Raw genomic sequence first — 25072 nt, 5'->3', positions numbered from 1 at the left:
GCTGCCCCAGCTGTGGCCCCGTCCCCACTGGGGACATCCTGCTCGAACTGATATTGTTCTTAATATTGACTCGCCATTTTGCAAAAGTTTTAATTCTATTTTAGCCTCCTACTAAGTAAGAGTATTTGTAATAGCATTTGTAGTAGTAACTGTTCATCTGAAACACTAGCAATAGTGTTTACTTCTAAAATACTACGCAAAAATGGGCATCCTGATGTGCTGACTATACACTTTTTCAGATGCACCTTAAAATAAAGCCAGAACTCCTAAAATCAGAACTGTTTGTACTAATGGGGCACCTGGGTGGCTCAGTTAGTTAAGCACCCACTCTTGATTTTGGCTCAGGTCATGATCCCAAGATAATGGGGTCCAGCCCTGCATTGGGCTCAGCACTGACAGCATGGAGCCTGCTTGGGATTCTTTCTGCCCCTTTCCTGCTTGTGTGCACGCATGCGTGTTCTCTCTCTCTCTCTCAGAAATAAACATTAAAAAAAAGAAAAGAAAATGCTCAGCTCCCCCAAATTCCTCCAGTTAAAAATTCATGTTAAACATCACTTTTTTTAAAAGTCTAGTAAGTGCTTGACACTGAATTAGGCATTCCTGGCCTCCACATATGCCCCTATGGCAGAATTTATAGATGAAGAACTTGGAGCCAGGGGCAGGCCCCCTCCCTGAGGGCTGCCTGTAAGTGGTGAGTTTGAATCTGGTCTTTCTAAGTGCAAAGTCCGGGGCGCCTGGGTGGCTCAGTTGGTTAAGCCTCTGGCTTCGGCTCAGGTCAGATCTCACGTTGGTGGGTTCGAGCCCCGCATCAGGCTCTGTGCTGACAGCTAGCTCAGAGCCTGGAGCCTGCTTCCAGTTCTGTGTCTCCTTCTCTCTCTGCCCCTCCCCCTCTCATGCTCTGTCTCTCTCTGTATTAAAAAAAAAACAAAAAAACCCCACCACTAATTGCAAAGTCCTAGCTCTTACCAAAGCCGCGCTGATATCTCGAATATATTCCAACCAAAAAAAAAACCCCGTTTTCTTTTGCATAGTTAGGTTGGGCGGCAATTATACTTGGGGCTGGAAGGTCCAGCCCTGCACTGCGTCTGCCTAAGGACACCCCCGCCCCCCAGCCTCCTCTTTCCTCTGCTTCAGTCCAGGAACCTTTCCCTTCATGTGCAGCTGAGTTGGTGCTGGGTCTTCAAGAGGACTGCGTTGCTTGCTTCAGAACCTCGCTGCTCTTGACCCTGACTTCCCAGGTGATTTTACAGCTTTTGCAGAAAAGGGTCCCAAGCACATTAGCTAACAGATCATCTGGCTAACTGGCCTCTCTCCCAGTGGTGGCTTCAGCCGGAATGAGCAAGTCCTACCCCGTCTCTGCCCGCACTCACGTGGTACCCCAGCCTCCCCCAGCCAGACAAGGGGACCCGTCTCCTGCCTGTGCTTATTGGCAAGCCAACTTTTACTCGGCTGGATAGTGACGGAGGGAAATCTAACTTCTAGGACTTTAATCTTTCTATGGATTTTACAGATGTTCTGTTTCATCTATTAAACAGGTATACCTAATGAGTGAGCAAATATTCTCACCAGAGCTGCTGCTTAAAGCTCTAGATCCCTGAGCCCTACCCCAACACACTAAGCCCGTACTCACAAGATGGACTTGGGCAGGGGAGGTTAAAAAGCACCTCACGTGAGCTTTGGGTTGAGGCTGGTACAAAGGATTTATGTCTCCCGGGTGTTCAGGTGGCCTGACAGGGGATCCAAGTCCAGGGATGGGGGTCAATGACAGCCTTGTCACAGGTGGGCTGTCACAGGTAAGCTAAAAGTTTCCCAAAAGGTCTAGATTTCTGCCAGGACCAAGAGCCAAGCTGCAATTGCAAGGTGACTGTGCCTCCCTCCTGAGTCCCCACAGAGCTCCCAAGTGCCCACAGGGCTCCAGGAGGGAGAGACCAATGCAGTGACAGGAAAGGCCCCTTGTGTAGGGCTGGGTTGGGTCAGAAATGTACAGTCCCCAGGCACCCCGTCCTCTGAGATCCTCTGGTTCTGCCAACAAGAAAGGCCCACGAACAGCCACCAGCCGACTGCTCCCTGTCCTCACTCACGTGCCGGCCCCCAGGCCCCTGGCACCAGCACAGGAAGCACCAAAGGGCCACGAGCCAGGGCACGAAGCTGGCTTTGGCGGGGGCCTGTCACCCCTCCTGAGAAAAGGCCGCCCGAGGAGCCGGGCAGGGCTGCATGGCCAGCGGGAGTGAAGGGCAGCAGGTCAGCAGGTGGCAGGCGGGAGGAGATGGCGTGACACAATCGTCCTCGACAGACCCGAGCAGCAAACGTGCTCTGAGCACAGGGCGCCTGCGGCAGCCTTCCAACTAAAAGAAAATTCTTTTCCGACAGTCCTTGGAAATACACATTTCAAAGTTGTTACTTTCCAATAGTAAACAGAACCTTCTAAACTTGGAAAGTCTTAGATGCCCAGGTAGGACTGTCTGTAATGCTGACTGATCTGGCGGGGGCCTGTGCGTAAGCCTGGCAGGGGGGCGGTGGTGTCTCGAGAGAGCACAGGACGAGGGTCCCGAAGACAAGACTCCTTGAGCCGTCAAGTGGCCTGGGGGAGGTGCCCTGCGTGTCTTGGCCTCAGTTTCCATATTCACAATCAGACCAGGGTCTGTCAACCTCGGCACTTCTGGCATTTAGGGCGTGTTATGGATTGCATGATGTGTTTCCCCAAATTCCTGTGTTGAATCCCGAATCCCCAAAGTGATGGAATTCGGAAGTGGGGCCTTGGGAAGGTTAACTAGGGTTGCTCAAGTCAAGAGGGTGCGGCCCTCATAATGGGATTAGTGCCCTTAGGAGAGGAGGAGGAGGTAAGGGGTCCGTCCCTGCGTCCCCCACCAAGGAGGACCATGTGAGACAAAATCAGGAAGGGGCTCCCCATGCAGAACCCAGCCATGCTGGCAGCCAAGTCTTGGACGGCCACCCTCTATAACGGTGACAAAGAAATGTCCGTTGCACACACTCCCCAGTCTGTGGTACTCTGTGATGACAGCCCTGAATGAACCCAGAGCCAGGCCATTCCCTTGGCGGGGGGCTGACCTGGGCACTCCAGGATATGCAGCAGCATGCCTGGCCTCCGCCCAGTAGATGCCAGGGGCACCCCCTTCCCCTCACCCCTAGTTGGTGGGACATTGCCAAGCATCACCTGGGAATCACTGAATTTGATGCTTATAATAAAGTTCCATTTACCTATGGAAGGTCAAATACCTTTGGACATCCTAATCTTTCCCAATGTGACATCCTTACAGTTCTAAATATAGGATTCTAGGATTGGTTCTAAGAATAGTTTAGGAATAAACCCACGGGGTTCTGGGTGGGACCACTAGAACGAAATCTCACGTCTCTTGGGGAACTTAGACCAGCAGACAAGGAGCATGGGCTCTGGAGTCCGGAGGAGCTGGGTTCAAGCCCTGCCCTGGCCACTCGCTGGGTGATCTCTCGCACATTCGTTCATCTTTTGGGCGCCTCACTGTCCTCATCCAGAAAGTAAGACTTCAATAATACCTGCCTCATAGGGCTACTGAGAGGTTGAATGAAGTGATGTGTGTGAAGCGTTGAGTCCTGTGCTGGCCAATCCTAACTGGCCACAAATACCCAAGAGAAGGTACAGCTCTTGTCATTAACTATATTGTACCTCTGTTCCTAAGCTTCCTATCTTGATCGCTTATACATTATCTTTGGTAATACCTATTTTTGAAAACAGCAAAAGGAAAGATGTGCACCAAAACACCGATGTGTGAGACACCTCAGTGAAGACGATACTCACGGCTTCTTCCCATCCAGTTCTGATGACAAAGTCGCTGGCTTTTTCGTCTTGCTCAAGAGTAATGTCGCTGATGTTGAGAAGACAACGAACGTGACTCTTCTCGCTTCTCTCATCTGGGCAAGTATAGGTTAGCTCCGTTTCTTCTGGGCTTTGAGTCTCCTTGTTTGCACTGTTTTCTAACTCAGCCTCGTTTTCCTGGCAGAGATCCATTCCTGTGATAGCTGCTGATGGTTTTTAACATCTTCTTCCTGTGGCACGAAACGCGGGCTGAAGTTAGTTTTTAATATTGGCTTCTTAAAAATCAACTCAAGGGGCGCCTGGTGGCTCAGTCAGTTGAGCGTCTGACTTCAGCCCAGGTCATGATCTCATGGTTCGTGGGTTCAAGCCCTGTGTCGGGCTCTGTGCTGACAGCTAGCTCAGAGCCTGGATCCTGTCTTCAGATTCTTTATCTCCCTCTCTCTGACCCTCCCCTGCTCATGCTGTCTCTGTCTCTCAAAAAAAAAAAAAAAACATAAAAAAAATCAACTCAATAACTCAGGTGAAATAACATCAAGACACATTCACGAATAGACTGAGAAGAAATATTACAAAAGCATCCATTCCCAGCTATTAATATTATAAAAGATATGTCTATTTGAAAGACTAACAGGTTTAATTAAAGACCAAAGTTGGGATCAAAGAAAATCAGACAGGAAGATGTTAGCTCAGTCTCTATCCCTCGTCATGGGGTAGAGTGCAGCAAGCAATAGAGGGTTAAGCTCTCCTGCCCTCCACTCCAGAACAGTCCAGACGCTACTGTGCTAACACCAGGGGAAATGTGTTGATCATGCGTGCACCCCAGCCTCCTCTTCTTTCCCTTCCCAGCAACTCCAGACAACAGGCCAAGGCTGGGTAGCATGTGGTCTCAGCTAAGTCAGTCTGCTCACCCTAATCTACCATGCATGACTGGAGTTCTTACAAAAAGGGTGATCTGGACACAGACACGCAGGGAGGGAGGCCATGGGAGGAGGCCCAGGTTGAAGACGGCAAACCACGGAGAGGGTCCTGGAGCAGATCCTTCCCTCATGGCCCCCGGAAGGAACCAACTCTGCTGATACCTTTATTTGGGACTTCCAGCTTCCGGAACTGGGAGGCAGTACATGTCTGTTGTTTGAGCTGCTCTGCCTGTGGTGACGCCACATCACGGCAGCCCCCCCACACACAAGTACCTGTGTGGTGGTGATGGGAGCGGCAGCACTGATGCTGGAGTGATACTGTCTATCCTTAACCGATGTTTGCCCAGGTGGAGAAATGGAACTTGGCATTGATAATCCAGTCATAGAGTTAGGAGAGTCATCGTCCTGATCAGTAGCACAGACCTGGTTGCCAAACGGTCAGGGTTCCTATCCTGTTACTAGCTGTACGACCTTGGGCGAATGACCTTTCTGGTCTATTTGCTCATCTAGAAGTCGGGCATGCTTATACTGCCTTCCTATAGACAGAGGCTCCTCCTGGGGACCCCGCAAGCTGCAGACATGAATCCCAGAGCCTGGGCACCTCCAGTGGTGCAGCTGAATGTCGAGGAACAGCTGGCACCTTCTTGAGCATTCCTTGCTTATAATGACGCAGGGGACACTGGGGACCGTGCACTTTGCTTTCTCTCACCCTGACGTGATCCCTGCCAGAAGCCCACTTGAAAATTTTTCTGTTGAGGTCACTTCTTATGAAAATGTCTGTTTAATTACCATTCTGGCTTTTTCATGTAGGCTTAAAGTGGCATTTTGATGCTAATAAAGTTCCATTTACCTATGGAAGGTCAAATATCTTTGGACATCCTACTCTTTTCCAATGTGACATCAGAGGAAATGAATGAAATCTGAAGGAGGAAGAAAAAGAGAAAAAGAAGTGGCTAAAAACCAGGGAGTGCTATTTTGTTTAGAAACAGAAGCATGATTAAGGACCAGATTGTGCTAACCAGCCTGGTCCCTCCAGCTTGTGGAATTCGACTTCAGGCGCTGTTCAGGCCACAGAAGCTCCTGACCCGGGCCTGTTCTCTTCCGAATTACAAAAGTCTTTGTATCACAGAATTCCAAAGGCTTAACAAGCGTACAGTTCAGAAGGAGAAAAGCAGAGTCAAAAGCAAAGCCATTTATTTAAATAACAACTGTACACCTGAGTTTAATAGAGAAAAGAAACAGATAACAGTTCAGGAGAGATGAAGTATTGTTAGAATGTTCAAATCAATAAGAAAAAAAAGTTCTGTGCTTGAAGTATCTCTCCGGCAAGATGCTCACTCCTTAGAAAGTCTGTTCCAATGGCAAAGTGCTCCAATTTACCGGTTCTCAAAGTTGGCGGCGCCTTGGAATCGTGCCGCCTACACTCAACCCGCAGAGATTCTGATTCTGATGGGTCTGGGCGAAGTCTGGGCATCGCTGTTGGAAAAAGCACCCCGGGTGCCTGCACAGTGCACCGGAGCCACGAGGAAGGTCTTGCTTCTATCGAACCAGCACTGGTTTCCCTCCCCTCTCAATATCCTGCACCTTCGTGTCCTCACTTGGCGCTCCAGACCGAGGCTCTGTGATGGGAAGCCTTCCCAGCCATGGGCGGGCTTCACGAGATCCAGGACACCTCTGACGAGGCCTGCATCAGTGTCCCAAAGCTGCCTGTCACTACAAAAGGTTGAAGCGGCGTTGATCCAAAGCCTGCCCGATACCTCGGCTTTTCCTATGAAAAGCTTCCACGTGCTCTGCTCTCTTTCAGGCTAACTGTCTCCAGCTCCTCCAACCACGTCTCGGAGGTCATGGGAACACGTGAAATCTGAGAGGGAGACAATATTATCTCTGTGTATGTCTATATCGAGATAAAGAAACAGTGGAAGGACTTTGGGGAAGGCCCGATTCTGGAGTCAGTGGGAGTCGGACCCAGTGAGGGTGCCGGAAGTGCCAGTCACGTCATATTCCAAAGTGCCAAAAGAAACCCAGGTAAGGATAATACTACATAATAAAAATAAGCGCTGTTTCATAGCTCCTCCTATGCGCCAGGTGTGGCTGTAAGCACTTTACGTATTTGTTATAAACACTGCATTTTGTAAGTATTTGACTCATTTAGTGGAGGATCATGGGAACACTAGTGACTCCTTATGACCAGAAACCAAGAGTCATCTCTGAAGTCAGTAACCATAGTCTTCTTAGTCAAAGGGTCAGATTATTGCATACCAGAATGTGAGGTACTCCTCTCAGACTCTGATGTTCAAGCTGGCTCAGGGGGCTCCACGACTAAAACAGGACGCTGGTGGTCTTTTCTAATTAGACACAAAAAAAAAAAAAAAAAAAAAAAAAAAGAGTGAGTCAGTGGGAAGAACAGTCCTAATTTAAACTTTTTCTCCAATAATTGTGTCTTCAAGTTTTATTGCCCATTCTTGTCTTCCAGCTCATGTAGGAGATAACAAATAGAAATGTACAGGAAGCGGGGCACCTGGGTGGCTCAGTTGGTTAAGTGTCCAACTTTGGCTCAGGTCAGGATCTCATGGTTTGTGAGTCTGAGCCCCACATTAGACTCCGTGCTGACAGTTCAGAGCTTGGAGCCTGCTTCAGATTCTGTGACTCCCTCTCTCTCTGTCCCTCCCCCATCACACTCAGACTCTCTCTCTCTCAAAAATAAACATACATCAACAAAATTTTAAAAAAAGAAATGTACAAGAAGCAGTTAAAGATTAACCAAAAGAGTGGGTATGTGATTTCTTACAAATTGTATGCACTCTCACTTTGATGGTGAAGTGCAGAAATCTGCATGGATGTAATAGTCATATTTTCTGATAGTAACATTATGCCTGGTTTACGGATGTGAGGTAAATCAATAGGCCATGCTGCTCTACTTCCCTCACTTCCATGGCACTTTGCAATCATATAACTTAGGGCTCATTACTTTGCAGGCACCTTTTTTCATTCCACTGGTAGCTCTAAAGATTAGAATGTTCTCAAAACAAGACATGTGCAAGCCTGAAAATTATGCTTCTCAGTTCCCGGTGTTCCTCCCAAAAGCAACATATGATAATACTGAAAATAACTGAAGACAGCTATTATTTCTTCAGATGGGAATCTCAAATGCCTTCATCTTAAGAATGCACCGTTGCCTGTCAATGTCTTTAAAATATAGTACGTGGAAATGAGGGTAATATTTCAAATGTGGTCTGGCTAGAAATGTCTGTTTTGAAATCTGACTCTCTTTGATCTAAAATCTACACCTACGAATTGAACAATGATTGCTACATTTTTTTAAAGGTGTATCACAATCTTGATTAACACAGAACTTGGGGTCAACTTTAACTTCTACATTTACTTCCCCACATGAGTTATTAATAATCCCTGTCTTCTTCGCTCCATATACTTGCTGTTAAGTGTCTTTTTGAAATTTTTCCTCCTCCTCCTCCTCCCCCTTCGTTTTTGCTAGCTTTAAGACCTCTAAATGGCTCTGAGCCTTCTAAAATATTCTCCATGTTGGACCACCATTCCAACCTGCTTAGCTAATTGCGAATCTGACTGTGACACCCTCCAGTTTGGCCTCTCCTTCCCACTTTAACACTCTATTAATTTGATGGGCAAACTTTCTCTTACTTCATTTAGGTCACTGATAAAATATTGGCAAGGAGAAGGTAAAGGACAATGCCACGTGGCTATGCTTGTACTTGGGCATTTACGAAATACCAACCAGCTGCAAATTCACCTCACTATGCAGTTATCTGGCCTACATGTATAAATTTCATCTACTGGATTCTTGACCCATCAATTTAGGGAGAGTGCGTGCATGAGCACAACCAGCCAGGGATGAGGCAGAGGGAAAGGGAGAGAGAGAATCCCAAACAGGCTCCATGCTGAGAATTCAGGGTTCCATCTCATGACTGTGAGATAATGATGTGAGCCAAAATCAAGAGTTAGACATTTTAACCAACTGAGACACCCTGGTGCACCCATTTCTTAAAAAAGGGAATTTTACCAAGAGTTACAGAAATCTACATTTACATTAATGTCTATTTCTTTTTCAAATATTATTTCAAATATGAGTCCCATGTTGGGCTCTGTACAGACAGCTCTGAGCCTGGAGCTTGCTTTGGATTCTTTGTCTCCCTCTCTCTCTTCCCCTCCCCTGCTCAGACTCTGTCTCTCTTTCAAAAATAAACAATAAATTTGTAAAATTTATTGTCAATGTTAGGAATGAAGAAAGGTTCCAAACTGTCAGTTCCAAACAGTTCCATTACAGCTAGAAGGTTATGTTGAGAAGGATGTTAAGACTTGGCCACTGGAGGAAAGAGGTCTGTGGTTGATTAATAATGGCTGCTGGGGAATCACATGTGCTGCCTGTTTGCCGTTGCTTATATAAAAAGATTTCAGGGGCGCCTGGGTGGCTCAGTCGGTTAAGCCTCCGACTTCGGCTCAGGTCAGATCTCACACTCGTGGGTTCGAGCCCCGTGTCAGGCTCTGTGCTGACAGCTAGCTCAGAGCCTGGAGCCTGCTTCCGGTTCTGTGTCTCCTTCTCTCTCTGCCCCTCCCCCTCTCATGCTTTGTCTCTCTCTGTATCAAAAATAAATAAAACATTAAAAAAAATTTTCAAATGCTTTACCTTAGTTCCCTACACCTGGTTGACACATTCCCAGGCAATTAATGGTGGGCGAAATGTTGATGGGCCAGGAGAGAAGGTGAAAAGCCCAGGTCGTTTAAGTCAACAGCAAGCTATAATCCCTCAAAACTCTTTACCACCTCCTTGGCTCTACACTATGCCCTATACCCACCTCCATCTTCCTGGAAGTTTCAGGTTTAAAGGAATCTTGAATCTATGTCAGAATTTCAGCCAAGTGGGGAAGATGGGGTCCTGGCAGCCTCAGGTGGAATTCTGAATGGATGTTTCTCTGGATCCTTAACGTGTTGAGTGAAGAAATCAATGAATCGGAACACTGTGAGGCATGATAGAAGTGAAGTTTCTTAATATAAAGTTAAGCTTCAGCCATACAAAGTGATTAAATAAGTCTTGAAGATTGGCTTGGGCATATTGATCACTGGTGATCTATTTTCTAAAGGAAAATGATTTGAGGACTTCAGTCTAATTTACAGTTTTGGAACACAACGTGGCAGGGAGTTGAATCTTTGCTTCAAAGTTAAGCACATGCACCACTCACACAACTTGTTCATGTTTTCAAGAATATGAATCTTATCTCTCCATGTTAATTATCTGTGCCTTATGCTTATTATGTACCCGCAGAGCACAGTAGCTTTGATGACGCATAGAAATATTCCGAGGGGCATCATCCCTCCAAATCTGACCTTGTTTTATTGCAGTCCCCGTCTCCAACCCTCTTTTCCACTTACACTTCACTTGCTAAGTGCCTATTAGATGCCTAGCTCTGGGAATAAAATAGCAAAGCAACGCCTGTCTTCTCGGTGTCCCCAGTTTACAAGACTACATGAAAGCACAAGTCATCAAATATACGCATTCCACTTGCTGCTCCTAAGGCCCAGGCGCTTCAGAGCGGACTCTTCCCTTTCCTAGAAAGCCCCTCCCCTTGCCCCAGTCTCCTTCCCTTCTTCCAAGATCCTTTTTTGTTCCTCATCTAGTTCCTCCACTTCCTCCAGCATCCAGCAGCTTCTACGGTGTCAAAAAAAGATGCCTACCTTTCTTTCAAGAGCTGTCCTGTCCACCAAAACGTCCCCACTTGCCCACGAGCGCCTGCCCTTCCTCCCTTGACTCCTCCCCTACAGGTCTCCGCCCTTCCGGCGGCCCCTCCCACTGCCCCACCCACTCCCTCGCCACTCCTCCCAGGCCCCGCCCACTCAAGTTTCAGCCGCGTCGCACGCTACCTCTCCCTTTTTCCTCCCTGCCTCGGAAGGCAGTTTCTTTTCGCACTGGGCGGGGCTTCTCGCTCCGACGCCGGTACAGTGGTCCGGGGCCGTGGCCCGGAGGCGAGGAGGCGGCCGTGGCCGCTCACACCCTTCTGTGGGGACCACGGGATGGAAGGTCCCGGGACAGGCAAGTCCCCGCCAGGCAGCGACGGAAACAGTTGCCCCGGGTTACGGACGCGCTGGGGACGGGGCGGAGCGGTGGGCGGGGCCAGCGGGCGGGGAGGTCTGTACCGGAAGTGACGCAAAACCCGCCTGGCGTAACAAAGCTGAGCGCGGGAGGCGCTGCTGGCTGACGGCCGTGGGCACGTGCTCCCGGCAGGCTCTGCGCTACTGCGCACCTTCTACGGGCGAGGGAGACTCCCCGGCCGGCTGAGCGCGGCCTGTGAGGTAAGCGGTAAGCCCGACGCGAGGCGGGTAAGTAGACGCAGCGGCCGCGTGCCCGCCGGACCCCGGAGTTAGAAAGCGAGGACCCTTGCACCGGCCTCCTCCGCACACGGGCCCGCACTGTCGGCGTGGGCGGGATGGTGCTGTTGCGAGCTGGCCGCGGGGGGTGGGGGCTGCCCTGCGCGTGTGGGATGCTCAGCCGCATCCGCAGCCCCCACCTCTAGGTCCCCGGCTTGCCAGCTGTCCCCCGACCGCCTGTGCTCCAGGAGAGCGACGGCGGGCGGGTGATGCGGGCCAAGTTTCTGGGGGAATCTACTCGTTCTTAACTTTCTGGCCCCCGCTTGCTCAACGGGGCGGTGCCAGTTCGAGTCCCCCCGTGGTATGAGCGGTTGCATTTCGGTCTCGTTGCGGTCCAGCGCTGTGACGTGGGCACGGGCATCTTGTATAAAGTGAAGGGAAATGGCCTCATATCCCGATGTCAGATGAGGAGCTGGGTGAAGACAGTGGGAGGCTAGCTACCGCTCCACCCCGCCCTCCTTCGGCCATTACTTTTGAGCGAGTCCAGGTTGAGGCCAGGGCTGGGAACCCACGCCCCAAGACAGCTGTTAAGTGTAGAGCCTGAACTCAGGGCGGATTCCAAAGGCCGTCTGCTTTCTAGTTGTTTTCCAGTGTATTTCTCTTGCATAAAAGCATTAGGATGTCTTTGACAGCGCTGGGATAAAGAGGCATTTGGAGAGATAACGATGCTTTTGCACAGAACATAGCGTATTAGAACGTCTGGAAAGCCTGCGGAAAGACTTGTGTAATACTACTCTGGGATGTTAGAACAAAGTACTTTTCTAGAAAAGACCTTTTTGGGTATCATTTCTTTACCTATAATATACATATTTGGATCTTGTTGTATTTCACAACCTGGAAGTAGTCATATGCCTGCACACTCCTAAAACGATTGTACAAAACGGTGTAACTTCAGGGGCTCCTGGGTGGCTCACGGTGCGTGAATTCGAGCCCCACATGAGGCTCTGCACTGACAGCGTGGCACCTGCTTGGATCCTGTCTCCCTCCTCTCGGCCCCTCCCCCATTCTCTCTCTCAAAAATAAACATTAAAAACAAAGTTACACCACTCTGAAAAGTACTGAAAGAAATCTAAATTTAATGAGTTTGATAACGATCAACATTTAAAAATATAAACAAAGATGTAAATTCTTCCGTTTTTTTCTCCTTATTCGTATTTGTATTTTTATTCTTACTACACAGAACTTTATTCTAACCTATTTATGGTCAAAGATTTATTGAGTACTCTTGTCATTTTTTTGTGCAGTAAAAAAGTCCTTTGTTTTTCCAGATTGAGAATGATCTCCATTCCTACTCATCTGACAAACAGTAGGAATGTATTACATGTTGATAAATATGAAATGTTACTGCAAGTGTGTCAGAATGAAATGGATGGGGCTGTTCCTCCCCCAGCCCCAATTCATGGATCTGTGCATAAATATCAACCTACTGCTAGAATGAGACAGATCCAGTCCCAATTTTATTTATTTTTTTAATGTTTATTTTTGAGAGAGAAGGAGGGGCAGAGAGAGGGAGACACAGAATCCAAAGCAGGCTCCAGGCTCTGAGCTGTCAGCACAGAGCCTGACCGGGGGGGCTCGAACCCACAGAGCGAGAGATCATGACCTGAACCGGTCAGATGCTTAACCGACTGAGCCACCCAGGTATCCCCCTTTTTTGAAAAAAAAATATATATATATAACCTGAGATACCTTATTCATAGGAAGATGCATATGAAAGGTTTTGTTATGGGAGTGTCCCCCCAAATTTTTAACTCCTTTCCACACAGAAATCACAGTTATTCACCACCAACAAAGAAAAATCAGCTGACAGTCTGATTAAGTCTTCTTCACTTTTTTTGAAAACAAAACTTGAAATCACCTGCTTAGCAGAAGGGTTTGTTACCCCGTTATTAAAGCTTTCTGTTTCTGGGAAGTGTACCAGACATTTTAACTAAGTATTTTACTAAATGACTTAAAATTTTTTTTAATGTTTTATTTATTCTTGTGAGGGAGAGGGAGAGCATGAGCTGTCAACACAGAGCCCAACATGGGGCTCAAACTTACAAGCTCATGACCTCAGCCGCTCAGCCAACCGAGCCACCCAGGCACCTCACTCTTAATTAAACTTGACGGTAAGCACGTTCTCATAAACACATGCAGGTTAGAAGATCTGGTAACTGATTTCCTGCATAACTGTGACTGCATATGCATTTGAAGTGGGCTAGTAGTAATCACTGTTGAAGTTTAGCAGGTAAAAGCCCGAGAGGGTGACTGAGTAGAGCCATTAAGAAGTGTGTTTAGCTAGTCATGTTTACAAAAAGCCAGTATAGATGGAATCAAGATATCAGAAACTCCGGAAGACCTCAGGGTTGGCAAAGGAAGGTTTCAAAAGCAAAATGATGGAAGCAGATTTACGAAGACTATGTTTTCTATTTAATTTTGCTGTGAACCTAAATCTGCTCCAATAAAGAGTCCATTTAAAAGGGAAAAAAAAGCAAGAAAGGGAAGATACTGAAGGGGGTAGGTGGTGAGCAGTAAAGCCATTTGCAGGGAAGAAAGAATTTAATCTCGGTGTAAAGCGAGGGTCCTCTCTGAGGAAGGCAGATGTGTGATTGGGTCTGAAAGAATAAAGTTGATTGTTATCAGCAGTAATGAAGACAGTTACAATTAGCATGATCTTTAAAACTGAAGGTGAACAGTACTGGTATTTTAGCCCCAGAAAAATTGTACAAATTCAGAAAAATTCAGGAATTCTGATTTGCTGGGAGCATATCTGAAATACCTGCCTGATGTTCATCCTAGCGCTCCCAGGCAGAGAGCCCTCCAGCAGGTTCTTTCTTCACACTTACCACTGTCAACTCCTTTAAACTCTCGGAGGCAACAATAAAATTTTTGAGGTGATAAAAACAAATTTTTAATACTTCTAGGGTAACCTGATCCATTTCTTGAGTTTTAATTACCAGCAAGCATTATCCAAAATTTTCATCAAAACTAAAACCATTCAAAAGGAATATGAGATCAGAGAAATTAAATTCTGTTGATTTACTCTATGGAGGGCCATTCAGTGCCTGTTATTTTTGGCAGCACTGTAATAAAAATACGGGTTGAAATGGTTCTGTATTCTAAATAACAAAAGAGCAAGCTGCTATAATGTTCTGCTCTTTGGAAAAAACTCACAATGAGCCTAATACATGAAGTAAATGTGTGTCTTTGGGAAAGGAGAGGAGAATAAACTGGCCATCTCTCGGAGATTACAATCAGTGATGTACTTTCACTCTAGAACTGCCATTTTTCCTTGCTTCCCTGCTTTAGAACATTCATCGTCCCTCCCCACCACCCTGATTCCAATTTAAGTAGCTTTGTAGTAACGTGAGCTAAAGAACTGATGATGAATGAACCAGAAAACGTGAAAAGCCTAACCATGACTGCCCAGATAAGTGTCTTATCCTCTCTACCCCTTTGTTTTTTCTGTGAAGCGCTGGTAGCTGGGGATCTGTCCCACCTAGCTCTGGCGACTGCTTTGATCATCAAAGGTAATTAATGTATGAGAGTATCTTCAAAACAAAAGAGTAAATCCATGTAATTATTACTCATTTACTCATTCCTTTCTATTTCCTAAGCAGAGAGTCAAATTTTAATTTTTAATAATTAAAAATTGACTAATAATTACACAAACAAGGAGACATTCACCCAAGACACTTTGGATACTTTCTTGATTAAAGGCGCAGAGATACAGCTCAGCAGTGCCACTGCCATTAAAGGATGGTTTCTCTCTGTTGAGGAGCAGAGAAGAGAACCTATTTCCTCTAGGTTTTCACCTTTGCCGTTTATTCACCATCAGAAGATGGTGATATTTGAATACCTCCCTTTTCCTGCACCACCTGGGAAAAATAATAGAGGTGTTTGTCTGCTCTTGCTGTGTGTACTTATATTAGCAACTTAAAAATATCGCTGGGCACTGCAAATTTGCATAAGCTGCAAATAATATTCACTAAGTCAGTCGGAGCTCATAAAGTTTCACTGTGTCCACTGCTGTTCCCATTACTTCAAGGGGAAACCTGAATGTGGTTTACTCTCTTAAGGATGCTCTGTGCTGTGCTGATCAAACTTTTCACCTTGTTTTCTGTTCTCTTCTAACTCAGCGTGATAAAAACAAAATAAATCCGTACTTTCCTTTTCATTATATTAAAGATGACCAAAAAATGGCAATTAGGTCTTTAGGAAAAACAAGATTTGTGACTAAAAGGAAACATTTTCTTGGAACCTTTCATCGTTCTGGCTTGTTTTTTATTTCGTTGGTTTTTAAGTTTTAAAGTTTATTTATTTATTTTGAGAGAGAGAGAGCAAGCGCACAAGAAGGGCAGAGAGAGAGAGAATCCCAGGCAGCCCAAAGCCTGACGCGGGACTCAAACTCACAATCGGTGAGATCGTGACCTGAGCCGAAGTTGGACACCTAACCGACTGAGCCACCCAGGCGCCCCTATATATATTTCCTTTATAAGGAGCACCTCGGTAGCTCAGGCATCATGATTTCAGCTTAGGCCATGATGTCGCAGTTTGTGGGTGCCAGCTCCATGGTGGGCTTTGTGCTGACAGCATGGAGCCTGCCAGAATTCTCTCCCCCTCTGTCTGCCCCCCCCCCCGCTTGTGTGCACATGCACACACTCTCTCAAAAATAAGCTTAAAAAGAAGAGAGATACATATAGAAATAATAAATTCCCTTAAAAAAAACTTTCCATAAGTTAAAATTAGCATTTACAAATACTAACAGAGTCACTAAATGAAATAGTAACAGCAAAGCAAAAAAAAAACATGAGTAACAAAGTTGAATGTTTTATTATTACACTATTTACCTTCCCGCAAGGCTGCTGCTTCACCATATAAAAATAGCACCAGCAAGCGCAGTATATTACAAAGTTAAGACAGTATTGTTCTTTATCTGACACTATACAACTAACAAACCTTTTTCCACTGCCAGTTATTTCCAGTGGACAGATCATTTAAGTATTCCAGCCCCAATCCAGGGATGGATGTAATAAGCAAGTTACAATTCCCAAAGGCTTAAGATGACAGTGTTATCCTTGAATTACATAATTTTTATAACTAGTTTTTAGCCACAGAAAATTTCAGGATTCTGAATATTGTAACTGGAGCCTCGCCTAAAAATCATAGGGTGTTGCATAAAAGATACAGATTGTGTTTATCTGCAATCATTAGAAAGTTAAGGGTGGTTTTCTTTCATTAACATTGTTGTAAGTAGTTTCTTTTTGCACCGATATCACTAAAAGTTGCTATTTTAAAACCTCTATGCACCACTAATTTAAGACAACTATGTTAGATTAAGTTGTTTCATACTAGTTTATTAGGGGTTCCATTTTCACTCTTCAATAGATTTTATGTATTTCTCATATGCTTCTTCGCTCATTAAATCATCCAGTTCTGAAGGATTACTGATTGTTACCTTGATCAGCCAACCTGCAACCCAAAAAAAGTTATCAGTTAATATTTTTGCATATTACAACTGAAAAGAATGAAAGCCAGAATAGATTCTACCATAATGGCTTCAGGACTCTTAACCTCACATCTGTCACAATGGCTAAAATCAGAAATAAGGAATAGCAAGTGTTGGCAAGGATGTGGAGAAAATGGAACCCTCATGAGGCGCTGGTGGGAATGCTAACTCGTGCGGCCACTGTAGAAGACAGTACAGAGGTTCCTCAAAAAACTAAAAACAGACCTGCCCTATGATCCAGCAATCACACTCCTGGGTGTATATCCAGATACGAAAACACGAATCTGAAAGGATACATGCACTCCCCGAGGTTTCCTGCAGCATTATTTCCAACAGCCAGTTACGGAAGCAGCCTAAGTGTCCATTGATAGACGGAGGGACCAACGGGGCATATGTACAGTGGATTATTACTCGGCTATAAAAATAATCTTGGAGTTAGAGAGTATAATGCTAACAGATAGGTCAGAAAAAGACATATACCATACGATTTCACTCTCATGGAATTTATGAAACAAAACAAAAGAACGAAGGAAAAAAACAGAGGCAACCAAGAAACAGCTCTTAACTATAGAGAACAGATTGATGGTTACCAGAGGGGAGGCGGGTGGGGGAATGGGTGAACCAGGAGATGGGGATTTAGGGGTACATTTATCATGGTGAGCGGTGAGTAATGCACAGAACTGCTGAATCACTATATTGTACACAAGAAACTAATATAACTCTATATTAACAATACTGGGATTAAAATTTTTTAAATTAAAAAATGGAGAAAACTGCTGCCCCCACATACTTCCCGGGTTATTACCGGGAAGAAGAATATGAGAGAAAAGTGGCATGCTGGCTGTTACCCACCGCTGCCTACAGTGCCCAGGGTGACTGGACAGGTCTTGTCTGAAGAGGAAAACACTTGCGGATGTTTACAAAGAGTGCCAACTGGGATGCCAAGAACTCTGTAAAATAAGCTGGTGCTTTCATCTACAGAGATCTTAAACAACCTTCTATACTGAGCTAATCTGTTTCCCTTATTTAAAGTAAAACATCCCTACTATTTACTATCAAAAAGTGCAAGAAGATGAAGTTAAAATCAGCCGAAGCTTGCTCTAAACACTAGGTTAAATGTTAACCGCAGCAGTAATCCTTTGAAAAATTTCTAGAAACAACTTACCGTCTTCATAACAAGATTTGTTGACAAGTCCCGGATTTTCTGCAAGAGCTTCATTAATTTCAGTTACTTCTCCTGATAGAGGAGAATAGAGTTCACTAGCAGCTTTCACGCTTTCCAAAGCACCAAACTCCTCTGAATTGAGAAAATTAAAGAAAATATTAAATATCAAAAATAATTACCTGAACATATAAAATATGGAGTACTCCCATTTAATACAGGTATGATAAAACATTCTAAATATCTTTACTTAAAATCACAGGGGCGCCTGGGTGGCTCAGCTGGTTGAGCATCCAACTATTGATTCTGGCTCACATCATGATCCAAATATGGCGGGGCTGACCCTGCGTTGGGCTCCATGCCGAGTGTGGAGCCTGCTTACAGTTCTCTGTGAAGTTTCAAGGAAGAAATGCACGGAGACTACCTTGCAAACTTGATATATGCCACAGGTGCTCAAACTTTCTCAGTTCCCAGTGCCTTAAGTATCTTAGTAACTTTTCATCTTTAATTACAACTATTTACTGGTATGTGTCTGTTGCATACTATACACGTTAGCCACCATGGAATCAGACTGAACACCAACCACCACCTTATTCAATGATCTTTGTTTGCTTATTTTCATGTGGTATTTGTTTCAAAGACACATTACCCAAGGTAGTAACATAGATCTAATATTGAAATTGTTAATTCCATTGAGCTATTCGTTGTGTGGGGTCCAAAAGAGGTCAAAAATTTAAAATATAAAATATCCCCTGGCACTAGGGTATATAAGATGGGATTCATGGAGACAAAGATTTCTTAGATTAGATACAATATTCTATACATAAATAAAAATATTAATAACTTGAACTTAAAAACTAGAAGATTTTTCTTTTTTTTTTTAATTTTTTAAAATGTTTTTTATTTATTTTTGAGAGACAGAGAGAGACAGCATGAGCAGGGAGGGTCAGAGAGAGAAGGAGATGAAGAATTCGAAGCAGGCTCCAGGCTCTGAGCTAGCTGTCAGCACAGAGCCCGATGCGGGGCTCGAACCCACAAACTGTGAGATGATGGCCTGAGCTGAAGCCGGACGCCTAACCGACTGAGCCACCCAGGCGCCCCTAAAAGCTTTTCAAAAAAGCACAAGAAAATGAAAAGGCAAAAATCACAAAATATGACAAAATACTCACAAAATATAGATCTGAAAAAGGATTTGTATCTAGAATATATAGAACCCAAATAAATTTGGTAAAGGCTTGACTAGAGACTAAACAACAACAAAAAATGCGAGGGGCAAAAAGTACATGGAAGGGTGGTGCTCAGCAATAAGTTTTCATTAGGAAAGGTAAGTTAAAACCATGAGATCTGCAATGCCTAAAAACTCTCCCATACTGCTGGTGAGAATGTAAAATGGTACAACCACTTTCTAAGAAACTACCAATTTCCCAAAGTTAAACATGTGTCTGCTACACTGTAGCAGAACTTCCACTTCTGTATATACTCCCCCAAGAGAACGAAGATATCTACAAAAGAGACTTATATAAAAAAGCTTATAGTTTTATTTCTAATAGCTAAAAACTAGAAGTGACAAGAAAATCTATAACAGGAGGAAAGATTAAAATGTTACCTAATGGACACTATTCAACAAAATATGAACAATAACAAAATATGAACAATAGATCACATTATAAATAAATTTCAAAATCATGATATTGGACAAAAGCCAGACATAAACTGTGGTTCCTTTTGAATGAAATTAAATAGACAAAACTAATCTATGGCGATAAATCAGAGAAGAGGTTGTCTCAAGAAGGATTAAATGGGCAAGGTTTACAAAGCGTTTGTTAAAACTCATTGGATTGTACATACATCATGCAATTTCACTGCATGTAAATTGTGCATCAGTTTTATAAGCACCTTTAGCAGAAAGTTTAAAGACAGCATTCATTAGTTTAGGGATATTTATGTGAAAAGAAGTTTTTTAAGCACAGAAGACAGGTTCATGCTGCCCACTTGAGGTAAAGAAATTCACAAACAGAGCTCCTGCTGGAGAACAGCAAAGTGGATACAAAGTATATAACACTCGAGAAAAGGAAATAAGAACTGCTCTCTAATGTACAGAATGAAGAAAAATGGACAGATAAAGATTATTAATCACAAGGGTCCTATTATGACACTGGAAAAGGTTCCTATGAAGACCTTCAAAAAGAGGCACATGACTACTGAGAGCCAGGAAGGAGAAAAAGTTCAAGCAAGATAAATAATGGGGAAGTTTAAGCAGAAAAACATAGGGCCAATGCTGTCAAAGATATTTAGGAAAACAGAGACTTATATTCTGTGGGGCTGTCTTCTATATGTCACAGAGCCCACGAACAATGATCCCGGGACTGCTAACATATCAAGCACTCTTCTTGTGCTAAACATTATGCTTAATTTCAACTTAATCCTTAGACAACTATGAGGTAGCTCTTATTATCCCAACTTAAAGATGAGACCCAAATTAAGTAATTTCACCAAAATTATGTAGCGGATACACTGTGGGGTCAGGATTTAAAACCAGGTTCTGACGCCTGAGCCCACTCTTCCCTTACATTCCTTACGGTCTCTAAAGAAAAACATATTTTACCTTCTCATCCTACTTTTGGATATGGCCATTTGAGAAAGTGATGCTTGAAGATTTTGCTGCCATTTTGTGACCTCTGACACACTGAGGCAGAAAAGGTAGGAAAAGAGGTCATGTCCATGATGAACCTTCACTTTGCCACTAAGCCAATCCTGTATCCACCTATCTCCAGACTTCCTGAAGGAGATACAATAAACCTCGATTGTTGAATCTACTTTTAGAGGAGTATTCTGTTGCTTGAGCAAAATGCACTCTAACTGATCTTCGGTGCAAACGAGTTGTTATTCAAGATAAAACCTAAGGTATGATTCACATACCAAGATGAGAAGAATACTCACCTTGTTTGTTCAATTTTGTCCCAACTTCAGGCAGACTACAGTAAACAACATCTCCCAAAGCCTCCTAAAACAAACAAAACAATAACCTTTAAGAAATCGAATTAAACCTCCTAGGTGAATAGAAACAAGCCAAACATTAATACTCTGTAATTCAGACAGGACATACTTCACACTTGAGGGGCCACCTTCTGTGATTTTTCTCCCAGGCCCCGCTCCAGTATACTGGAGCTCCTCAGAGACCAAACACACCTTGTGCTTTTCCACCTCTGCGGCTTTGTTCAGGCCGTTTCCTCTCCTGTATCTGCTGAAATCCCACCTACTGATCTGCAAATCACAGTCCCCAAGCCTTGTACTCCTTGAAGACCTTGACTCTTTATTGGGCCCCAGCAGCTCACAGAAATGCCAGTGAAGACACAACTGTCATTGACTCTCAACACCCCCTTTCCCCTTCCTGCCCCCCGACCGACACAGACCCAGTGGAAAAATCAATGACTCATACTGCTATTTATGTTAATAGAAGTTCTTATTTTCTTCTGCATGATTTCTCAAATGGGATCATTGGGAGATTAAAAGAAAGAGATTGGCTAAATAAAAGGTTTTGCTTTGGTCCAATCTGTGCCAATCTACGGTTTTCCTTCTTCATGCGCCCGCCCTGGTGCCTGTATCCCAGGATCCACAGTCAACACTCCAAGCCTTCTACTTGCTCTCATTCTTCTTTCCTTAACTGCCCCAACATGGAGCAAACATCTTTCCTGCACAAGCTATGTTCACTTTAACTATATTTTACTTGTTTTACCTATGACTGATGTTCTTGAAAGGGCTCAAAATACTAAGGGGCAGAATAAACAATTTTTTAAAAGGTATCGACAATCCAAGTTAGGCAAGAGCAGACTGTTTTATATATTTCAAGACAATCCCGTACCTGTGCGAAATTGCTGATTCCCACTGTTCCAATACCATTTTCTGTTGTTATCCACTCATGTTTGTCTGTGAATTTACGCACTAAAACAGAAGACCATTATTTCAGAAAAGCAGTGGCATCACTTCTTAAAAAGCACTTGGCAGAACATCTTCCCAACAGTAGGCTATTTAGGCAAAGATGGCTCAATGTTAACACCTGGTGCATCTTTTGGAAATTTGATTATTCTAACATTAGTCTAACTCACACATATATACTATTTTAGGGCACATTTCAAGGTATACTTATCTATTAATGGTCTGTGTTACAAAATATATTCTGTTCCTCTATAGACAGATGTGGGGTGAAGGAACATAAACGCTCATAATGCTTATAAATGCTCATTAATGATTTAACCGGAAAACAAAAAAAAAAAGAGCCTCTTTGGGTAGAGTTGACCTAAGAGGGCTTCACTGCAACTTGGTTATAAAGTAGACTCGTAGAGGAATGAAACTGACCTGGAACAAATTATAACTTGACTAAGTTCTTAGGATTTCATTTTATTGCTTCATTTTTGGTGTATAAGAATGCAACCGATTTCTGTACATTGATTTTGTACCCTGCAACTTTACTGAATTCTTTGATCAGTTCTAGAAGGCTTCTGGTGGAGTCAATCGGGTTTTCCTTACATGGAAACCAATTTGACAATAAAGTATTACAAAAAATAATAAAATTTAAAAAAAGATTTCATTTTAATTGAATTAACCCTGTCCTTGAAGAAAGTGGCTACTGTCATTTAAAGAAACAGAAATTTGAGGCCAAGTATTTTTCCAAAAATAATACATCAGAAGTTAACAGGAAAATAGTTCATTACTCAAATACTGTCGTGTAGAGCAAGCTCACTGGTTCACTCTTACCCCTTATCCACAAGATAGCTGTACTTAAGATGGCATTAAATTGCTGATACGCAGCAGAATGTAACTACTGCCTTCTTCCCCTAATCATTAAAAAACTTTAATTTCATATTCTTCCCTGGAAGAAGTTGTATCTGTCTCAAAAAACTCGCTTTGCTTCATTCCACTTCAAATAGCTAACTGCTTCAGGTCAGTCTGATCTTGTGGAAAGTTCATACTTGGTGCTCTGACTGCCCCCATGCCCCCCACAACTGCCTTTTCTTGAGTACTTCAAGTTTAGAAGCTCTTTCCTGCCAGGAGCCTTGTCTAGCCCTCCACGCTGGGATTCTGGGGACATCCAACCTGCTCCCACAGCCCTGCACCGTTCTCCCAGGGGCCTGTTAGTACAGAGCCCTTGAGCAGCGACACATGCAGCCCCTCGGTCACTTCTCCCCGGGAAGGAGACCAGGTACAGAGCAAGCAAAAAGCGTGGTTTACCCCATTTTCGCTTGTATTCCCAGCTCTAAACACCATGCTTGGCAAACAGTAAGCACTCAGAATTTTAGGGAGTGAAATAACTTTTTAGTTTATTAAGTAAAGGACATTCTGAACAAAGTATCTATAGGTATTTGGCTACAACATTTCTCCCTCTCACTGTTACAGCTCTAGAACCTGTGATTACAATACCAATCATGAGCAGTTTAAATCCAAATATGTCTTTTTAAAGTAAGGTCTGGACAACAACAAATATGCCCATCTTGATTTGGGCCTTGCCATCTTGCCTAATTGTAAAGATAATCTTAGGAGTAAGTTTAGAGGAGACGCAGCATTAGTAAGAGAAATGCACGTAGGTCCGCTTAACTTTAAAGTTGGTAAGACTTTTTACTGGACCAAGCTGTTCAGGCTGAAGTCCAGTGTTAGCTTAATTCTTTAACCCTTGGCCCAAAAGGGAAAAAGTGGACAGATTAGGTAAATAATTCCTTTCTTACTGAGCATTTAAAAACATCATTTTTGGCCACAAAATGAAGTGTTTTCAGTAATTTATGCTGTTTGCATTTTCCTTTCAGAGTCACTACTCAGGGTGCCTTGCTGACTCAGTAGAGCATGCGACTCTTGATCTCAGGGTCATGAGTTCAAGCCACACATTGAGCGTGGAGTGGAGCCTACTTAAAAAAAAAAAAGTCTGTTCTAAGTCCCTAGTCAGATAACGCATTGGTTATATTATTTTTTATTATTTGATTCCATAATATTTTATAACAAGTAACATTTTCCAATTACTGTGTGTCAGGCTACTTTACAGAGAGGTTACATTTCATTTCAGCCTCCCAAAAACTTTGTGCAGTAGGCATTATCATTTCCATTTTTCTGATGAGGTAAAGACTCAGAAGCGACGTGACGGCCTCTGATCACATAGCTAATAAAGAGGTAGAATCAAAATTGTAACTTGGGGCTCTGTTCCTAAAAACCTTGGTGTTCAACCAGATCATGGGTGTTGATATTTTGGACAATATTTAACTAGAGTCACACCGAATAACCAATAAACCAGACTTTAAATTCAATTCTTATCTGAGATATGCTTTCCTCTCATATTCAAATTGGTAATTATTGATACGCGTCACCAACAATTAAAGGAATATATTAGCAACGGGAGAGTAACATCTTTGTTCGACTGGAATAAATAAATGTTATCGATTCTTCCAGTTCCAAACAGGTTTCTAAACAGTCAACTTAACGAGACAACAGCCATCACAGATCTATGCACCCTAGAGTTCCTGGAGGTGCACTCAGTGTCTCAAGCATTTGCGCACGCGGTAAGAAAACGTTTTCTGCAGAGATAATTGCGCTAAACCATAAAGTAGCAGAGATGGCCAAGATATTTGTGGGCAGCGCTCCTAGTTATTTCAATTCCAAGTCCGTGTGAGACCTCATTTCTGTCTCGGCACATCCATGATTCAATACAGACTTTAGCAGAATGAGTCCAAAAGACTTTATCTCACTGTTTTTGGGAAGTAGGTAAGTCTTCAAAGTTATGCTCGCTTTTGCTAGTAAAAATCTAGCTCCCGTGCTTTAATTTCATTAAGTGCTCTTGCTTTAATCTGACTTCGGAGATTTCAATGATAGCCCACATAGCAAACTAAAGCCTACTCTGTTTCCACTTTCAGGGCCCACGATGCACACAGACGCAAGATAACCTAAGGTCGCGAAGGGGCTAGGCGACGCTGGCCCGGCTCTCCCGCAGTGAGCAGCCGCGCGTGTGCGCCAGGCTTCCCCCTCCCGGCTCGCCAGCCCGCAGGACAAAGGCTGCGGTGTCGGCCACCCCACTTAGGGAGGCAGCAGCAGCCGCGCGACCTGGGACCCCAGCCGTAGGAAGGAGCGTGGGCGGGGGTCGCCGCGCTGGACCCGGGCGGCCAGCACCGGAGCCTCGAGGTAAGCCCTGCCGCGGGGACGGGGGCGCCCAGCCCCTTCCCCCCAAGCAGCCGGGCTCATCCCACGTGCCCGCCCGCGCTTACCAGACAGCAGAGCGGAGCCCGTGCGCAGCGTCCGGACGGCGCCAGCCCTCA

General features: G+C 44.2%; 2 protein-coding genes across 2 annotated transcripts in view; both read right to left on the bottom strand.

Moving 5' to 3' along the window:
- C16H16orf46 (chromosome 16 C16orf46 homolog) overlaps positions 1 to 10524 on the bottom strand; it is a 12377-nt gene extending 1853 nt beyond the window's left edge. Inside the window, exons 1-4 of the mRNA XM_029926150.1 lie at positions 10438 to 10524; positions 9561 to 9722; positions 6991 to 7076; positions 3701 to 4044 (exon numbers count right to left, since the gene is read on the bottom strand). Coding sequence (XP_029782010.1) covers positions 3701 to 4006 — 306 coding nt within the window. The 5' untranslated portion in view covers positions 4007 to 4044; positions 6991 to 7076; positions 9561 to 9722; positions 10438 to 10524. The remainder of the gene's footprint in view (positions 1 to 3700; positions 4045 to 6990; positions 7077 to 9560; positions 9723 to 10437) is intronic.
- A 5399-nt stretch (positions 10525 to 15923) lies between these two features.
- GCSH (glycine cleavage system protein H) overlaps positions 15924 to 25072 on the bottom strand; it is a 10088-nt gene continuing 939 nt past the window's right edge. Inside the window, exons 2-6 of the mRNA XM_029926149.1 lie at positions 25022 to 25068; positions 21643 to 21722; positions 20721 to 20784; positions 17784 to 17915; positions 15924 to 16581 (exon numbers count right to left, since the gene is read on the bottom strand). Of these exons, the coding sequence (XP_029782009.1) occupies positions 16484 to 16581; positions 17784 to 17915; positions 20721 to 20784; positions 21643 to 21722; positions 25022 to 25068 (421 nt within the window). The 3' untranslated portion in view covers positions 15924 to 16483. The remainder of the gene's footprint in view (positions 16582 to 17783; positions 17916 to 20720; positions 20785 to 21642; positions 21723 to 25021; positions 25069 to 25072) is intronic.

The sequence above is a fragment of the Suricata suricatta genome, chromosome 16 (genome assembly GCF_006229205.1).
Source record: "Suricata suricatta isolate VVHF042 chromosome 16, meerkat_22Aug2017_6uvM2_HiC, whole genome shotgun sequence".
Classification (NCBI taxonomy): domain Eukaryota; kingdom Metazoa; phylum Chordata; class Mammalia; order Carnivora; family Herpestidae; genus Suricata; species Suricata suricatta.
Note: the sequence above shows the minus strand (reverse complement) of the source record. Positions and strands in the feature narration are given on the sequence as shown.